This window comes from Perkinsus marinus, assembly GCF_000006405.1.
Source record: "Perkinsus marinus ATCC 50983 genomic scaffold scf_1104296958444, whole genome shotgun sequence".
Taxonomy (NCBI): Eukaryota; Perkinsozoa; order Perkinsida; family Perkinsidae; genus Perkinsus; species Perkinsus marinus.
The window spans coordinates 3,030-9,106 of NW_003206792.1; the positions used below are offsets into that span (position 1 = coordinate 3,030).

At 49.5% G+C, this 6,077-nt stretch overlaps 3 protein-coding genes across 3 annotated transcripts in view; all 3 read right to left on the reverse strand.

The window, feature by feature from the left end:
• The window catches only part of Pmar_PMAR008283 (proteasome B type subunit, putative), a gene marked incomplete at both ends in the record, with an annotated part of 1,394 nt that extends 837 nt beyond the window's left edge, over positions 1-557 (reverse strand). Inside the window, 3 exons of the mRNA XM_002774290.1 lie at positions 41-169; positions 213-316; positions 445-557. Coding sequence (XP_002774336.1) covers positions 41-169; positions 213-316; positions 445-557 — 346 coding nt within the window. The remainder of the gene's footprint in view (positions 1-40; positions 170-212; positions 317-444) is intronic.
• A 93-nt stretch (positions 558-650) lies between these two features.
• On the reverse strand, positions 651-5,113 carry Pmar_PMAR008284 (hypothetical protein; the record flags this gene model as incomplete). The annotated part of the gene is made up of 21 exons (XM_002774291.1): positions 651-738; positions 782-857; positions 911-1,003; positions 1,106-1,175; positions 1,224-1,365; positions 1,445-1,572; positions 1,619-1,760; positions 1,885-2,009; positions 2,157-2,302; positions 2,348-2,423; positions 2,475-2,673; positions 2,889-2,987; positions 3,038-3,241; positions 3,290-3,408; positions 3,740-3,857; positions 3,908-4,026; positions 4,073-4,177; positions 4,223-4,280; positions 4,329-4,498; positions 4,551-4,834; positions 4,924-5,113. The coding sequence occupies 21 exons, from the start codon at positions 5,111-5,113 to the stop codon at positions 651-653; spliced, it is 2,751 nt and encodes a 916-aa protein (XP_002774337.1).
• Positions 5,114-5,501: 388 nt separating this feature from the next.
• Positions 5,502-6,077, reverse strand: part of Pmar_PMAR008285 (aspartyl-tRNA synthetase, putative) — a gene marked incomplete at both ends in the record, with an annotated part of 1,025 nt that continues 449 nt past the window's right edge. Inside the window, 2 exons of the mRNA XM_002774292.1 lie at positions 5,502-5,847; positions 5,896-6,059. Coding sequence (XP_002774338.1) covers positions 5,502-5,847; positions 5,896-6,059 — 510 coding nt within the window. The remainder of the gene's footprint in view (positions 5,848-5,895; positions 6,060-6,077) is intronic.

Genomic DNA, 6,077 nt, shown 5'->3' on the forward strand with positions numbered 1-6,077 from the left:
CTCCTTGGTTTCCTTGATTCTAATGCCATAGCCTTCCTACAGTTCTCCATAAGGATCTCTGTCTTCTTCACTTCAGAGCTGTACACCTCACTACCCACCATAGGGCAGAAGGGCACCTTAGGCCCCAACTCATGAGCAATAGCCAACGCAATGGCGGTCTTGCCAGTACCTACCACTCCTCTCTCAACTCTCCTCAACCCCTATGGTATTACCCGGTGCTCCTGCCATCAATAGAGCCCTACCAGCCATCTTCCTACTCTTGATCAAATCCACCACTACCCCAGCCGCCTCCCTTGCCTTCTCCTGGCCCACCAACCTAAACCACCTCTATTACTCTTATTATCATTACACTACATGAAACATAACTACACTATGTAGTATTACACTACACAAAAAAGCACAATTATTTCTACTAATGGTGACCATCACCACTCTTCCACTCACCCGCTCGCGATAGGCTCCGCTGTTCCATCTGGCTTCAGACCGAGGCCCTTGACATGAGAATGACTCGCAATACGAGTGGAGTGCACGGTCGACTGAACTTCTTCAATCTTCATAGCCTCACAGACTACCACAACACTCACTACCAATAATATCCGCCGCCCATATAACAACAACACCCTTTCGATGGAAACTGTTATTTGAGTACTCTACGTCCTAGTCTGAGGCCGGACTTCTTCCTCCAGCTCCCCCTCAGAAATAGCAGCAGGCTTGCCATGGAAGGTTCGCGCCAAGTGCCTACAGTGTTCCTTATTTGATACCCTCTCAATACCACTTCTACCTGAACTCCTTATCCTCCTCAGTCACTTCCATCTCCTCCGACTCGCTAGCTACCCCACCAGCAGTAGGGGTGTTGGCTGTAATCAAGAAGGAATAGAAAGGTCAATGGTTCTATGATGCTTCAACCTACCCTCTCCAGTGGTGGCCTCAGTTCCTTCGGCCTTCCGAATCTCCTCCTGCATCAAGCGGAGCAGACACCTCTCAGTCTGCTTGCTCAAATGACCTGACCTTCGACGTCGACACGATTGGTATAACCGTCACAATACGATGTCCCGAATATTTTTATGGAAAAACCGGGGTACCGGGGATCGAACCCGAGACCTACTTGTCCGCTCAGCATACATTCGTCTCAAATCCCAATTAGGCCGACGGGGCAAAATCGATGCGCGATTCTCCTGAAGGAAGTCAACATTTGACCTTCCCCCTACCAACCTTCCTCCCACCTCTATCTGGGCATAGTCCATGACTTGGTCCAACTCAGCATTCAGCTCCTCTTCTATCGGCTCCGCTGACACCGGCTCCTTCTTCAAGTCCTTCAACGCCTCCGCTTGAGGGGTATACGATTGGAACCTCATCACTTTAACACTACAATAACCCCACTACTCCCCTCCGCGATAACACGACCAAGCCGGGCACAGAAACTACGATTGGGCCCCACTACGACCGTGGGCTCTTCCCTGTTTCCTTACGGGGAGTGGCGTGTGCGCCCTCTAGAGCCTTCGATAGCTTCAGTACGATTGGGTCATCCCTGGCTTCAGCAACCGCCCCTACCGAAGAAGTCTCCAGAAGTACCTAAACCCTACCTCACAAGACACCAAGGCATCCTCAATGTCCTCACCTGGGTAGCATGTATCCACTTCTTCATATCCTCAGCCTCCGGCATTTCCTCTTCTGGACGACACCCGTTCCACAACGACACTATAATCTTCAAAGAGTAACTACAGTCGATACATATACTTCCCCTCCGCCCATCATCAAATCTAATAACATAAAACTTCCCCTACAAAACTACGTGTGCTGCTACTACAGTGCAATAGCAGTACTTGGAAAAAATCCCCTATATTTTTTCCCCAGAGTGAATGTTCATCCAAAGTAGTCCTCTACCTCAGGTCAGTATTGAGTTGCCTTAGCCCAGATTCGGTGATGATAGTGATACCACTATCGATCTCCGTGATGATGGTCTGAGCCGCCCTCCGGAACACTGCCGGCACCCACTGAGATCGGAGTACCTAACGCATACTACTCCAATAAGCATGCGCCATCCAACGCGCGGAAAAAAACCCTCTTGCAAAATCGGAATAAGGGAAAAAACTATTTTCACCCTACTAACACACTATCATCAACTCCAGCGGGCAGCATGCTACTAAGTCACTCACATCATCCTCTCCTTCCTTAGCCTTCTTGCTCAGGTATGGTACATATAGGAATAGTTGCTCAGAGAGGGAGGTGACACTAGCAGAGGGCATGGCTCCTCCTTGCTGCCCTCGACTACTACTACTTTCAGACCATACCGCCAGTGTACCTACGCAGCTCTCCTATCAGCATCGACCCCAATGAGCGCTCCTACCATAGCCTTTCAAAATCCTCTTACTAATCGGCGAACACAGCCCCTCCACGATGAGTTTATTCACTCGCTGACAGACCTAAAAAGAAAAAGAGAATCCTCCATGTCGTACATGTACATTAGCAACTACCTCATCAACAGCAGCAGTAGTAGTAGCCACCTCATGCTCGTCATCACCATCAGCAATGGATGCCAAAATGACCCCCACCGAGGCGTCCTCAACTTCCCCCTCCTCAGCCTTCTCACTAGCCTTCCTCGCTATACTCCTCAGCTGATTATTGAACTCCTCCGCGCCCACACGCAGGGAGCCCATGCTCTGATCTACCGACCTATACACCTCCCTAATACCACCCAAACCTTTCCAAGGACTCCCCTACCGGCAGTTCGCGAGCAGCGTAGAGAAATCAGCATTGTCATCTCCCTGTGCCGAGTACATTTTAAACACCTTAGCCACCATCCCAGAGATAGACCGATTTACGGTAGTGTACCAAAATGACTCATACCTACTACCACTTGCACGATGTGACCAAGACAGCAAACTCACAGTTGATGAACTTCCCTCGACCAAAGAGGAGCAAGCGCCGCCGCACTCAATGAGCCTTCGAGCCCAGCACTTCCCGACCTCACTATAGCCGTCTGGTATCTACCACCCATACCACCATACCCTCCAAAGGGCAATAGGGAGGTCCTTACTTCATCACTCTAGTCTCCAATGAGATGAGCCCATCAGCTAAGCTCAACCTACTCCTCCTTTCCTCCTCTACCTCCTCCATCTCCTCCTCACTACTCAGTGGATTCCTCACACCGCCACCTCCCTCAACAGGGAGAAACAGTCCCGGAACTAGGCTCTCTAGCAACTTGCTATCCACCAACTTCTGAGCGCATATACGAGACCACCTACCATAAAACGCAACGTCACGCGCCACGAAATTCCCCATTGCTCACTCGTCATCTTCAAAGTGCATCTTCCGCTTCAAGTGATTAAATCCCCGTGTTAGGGAATATAGGAACTCCCTGGGTCGGCCTGGTAGAGCCTTACAGCGCGGTGCCCACGGGCCGAATAACTGGAAGTGATCACATCCCAAAAACCACCCATCATAACAGGTGTGGGAGAATTCGTTTGCTTTCCTCAACTGAGCTCGTGAGTTTTCTCACTACCTTACACGATTTTGGGTAGAAGTTTATAAAAACCGAACGATAATTTTCCGAAAAAATTTTCTCAGAATTTCCATATTATCACCAACACATGCAGTTGACCATGTGCACATTTTCACACACTGATCATAACACTTGAAAGAATATCAATGCACTGCTAAAAGTATATCCTTTTCCTCTCAAAAGTAGAGATTGATAACGGAGAAGTAGGAACATCGACACAATTAGAACCCTTCTTACCTCCTTCATAGCCGATAAGATGCACTTCCTCATCAGCAGACCATCACCATCCTTCACACCCGCCAGCGTCTCCAGCCGCTCTACTAGGGCCTCCGCCAAGGCATGGAAGAAGCCGATACTGACCATAACTTCCACAACACACATCCTATCACCACTGCTACCACCTACACCCCGTCAACTCCATCGTCCCCTCCCCTTCCCCCATCCTCCTCCTCACTATCCGACAACACTGCATCTACACCCTCCAGATCACTGCTAGTTGCCGAAGATGACGATGATGACTGTAACTACTCCAACACCATAGCATGCACAATACAAACCCCCCCCCCTCACATATGCCGTCCACTTCCTTTGAACCACATTATTCATAGCAGCACACACCGCCTCCTCGAACTCCTCCAGGCCACCCTTCCCAACATTCATATCATCTCGATACGCCTACCACCACAGGTCTATCACAAACACACCCCTAGCCTCTACTACATCATAACAAACTCTCAACTGCTTAGAATTGCATCTGTCAATAGCCGAGCCCACCTTCCTACCATACACACCGACTGTCACCACCTGTCACCCCTACAACTTCTACCTTCTAACTTCCCTCTGAAGGCTCATCTGCATCGACTCTATTTCTTGCCTTCGGTCTTCATAGTCCGGCAGCATCTTCAAGCCACCATCAAGGGCTTCCCTGATCTCCCCCATCTTCCCCTTAAACTCCCTAAACTCTCCCCTATGCAGCAGACTATCCAATTCCCGTATCTGAGATCAATGAAAGATGTGAAAGAAAACAGCATCGCTCCGTCATCATCACCCTCGCATCCCAATTGTATGCCTCTCCCAGTGCAGTTCTCGCTGCCTGTAATTTCCCCTTCCCACTATCGACTTTAGCAATGAACAGCTGCGTCTGGCGCTGCTCCTCCTTATCCCGACTTCCCAACTCCCCCACTAGTTTCGCCAACCTCCCCTCCCCCTTGGACACGTCCCCCTTCATGCATTGCAAATCATGCATGACAGCCGGTACTGCCGACATCAACTGTGAACTCTCACTATCTATCATCGCTGATGTCTCCTGGGCTAAGGCATTGAGGTTAGAATCTGACCAAGGTGTGGTATGGTTACTACTAGTACGGCACTAGGAGGAACATAATACTAACGACTGCAGCCACTTACTCCCCATTGCATACTTAATCGTGCTAGTATCGCGTCCATGCTCATCCCTGCCCTGCCTCCCTTCCCCAACTCCTCCATCAGCCATTCCACTTCATCAAAGTCTTCAGCGGTACTGCCGTGCTCCGACAGACTCGACGCCAGCTGCCTCAGAATATCGTCTCTCGTTGGACCACCAGCTGCTACCGGCCGGGCTGGCAACACCATTAAAAAGAATAAAACTACACCTCATCACAGCTAACTCTGCTGATGCCAACATCGAAGAAAAGTTGACCATAACCCCTTCTCAGGAAACAGTGGACTTTCCACAAACGCCATACAACTACCATTATTATCGAGGAACCCGACCCCACCATACCACGCTCACCCAGATGGGCCCAATAGCAGCTAGACAAATCAATCTTCTAACGATCCTATTAATACCATCTCTGACTGAACTAACTGTAAACACAACGATCAGAGGTATAGTGGAAAGGATGGGATAACCGTCAATAGCAGCAACCACACTACGATATTAAAGCAGTAGAGCAGCCTTAATGGTAGTAGCTGGCATAATACATAACATTCCTATTCTTACAAATACTCAGATGACTTCTTAAGGAGTAAGGCGCTTAGGATCCCTAGGGAACATCGATACGAGACGGATATTAGGTAGACCGAGGAAGAGCATCACCACACGTTCAAGACCAACACCTGCTCCAGCGTGGGGGTAAGAACCGTACTTGAAAGCATCAACGTAGGGCTGAATGGTCGACAACTCCACACCGAGACGCTGGGCCTTCTCAGCCAGCATATCAGCATCATGAATACGCTGAGCTCCCGAGGTGACCTCCTCACCACGAATGAAAATATCGTATGAGTTCGTCCACTTAGGGTCGACGGGATCAGGCATGGTGTAGAAGGGACGAACGGATGCGGGGAACTTATCGATGATGTAGAAACTGATAGAAAAACCGTCAAAAGCGGTCCAACCACACCAGCTGCATTACTCAGTATTATAAAGGTCATGCATGATCCTTCCAAGTAACTTCTCATCACTGGTACCTATATCCTCATCCTCCTCGTGCTTCACCACAGTGGCCAAATGCTCCTTAATCTCCTCAACACGCTTGGTCTCACCCAACTTCTCGTAGTGAGCAATATCGCGCTCGAGCTGACAACAACAAAAAGC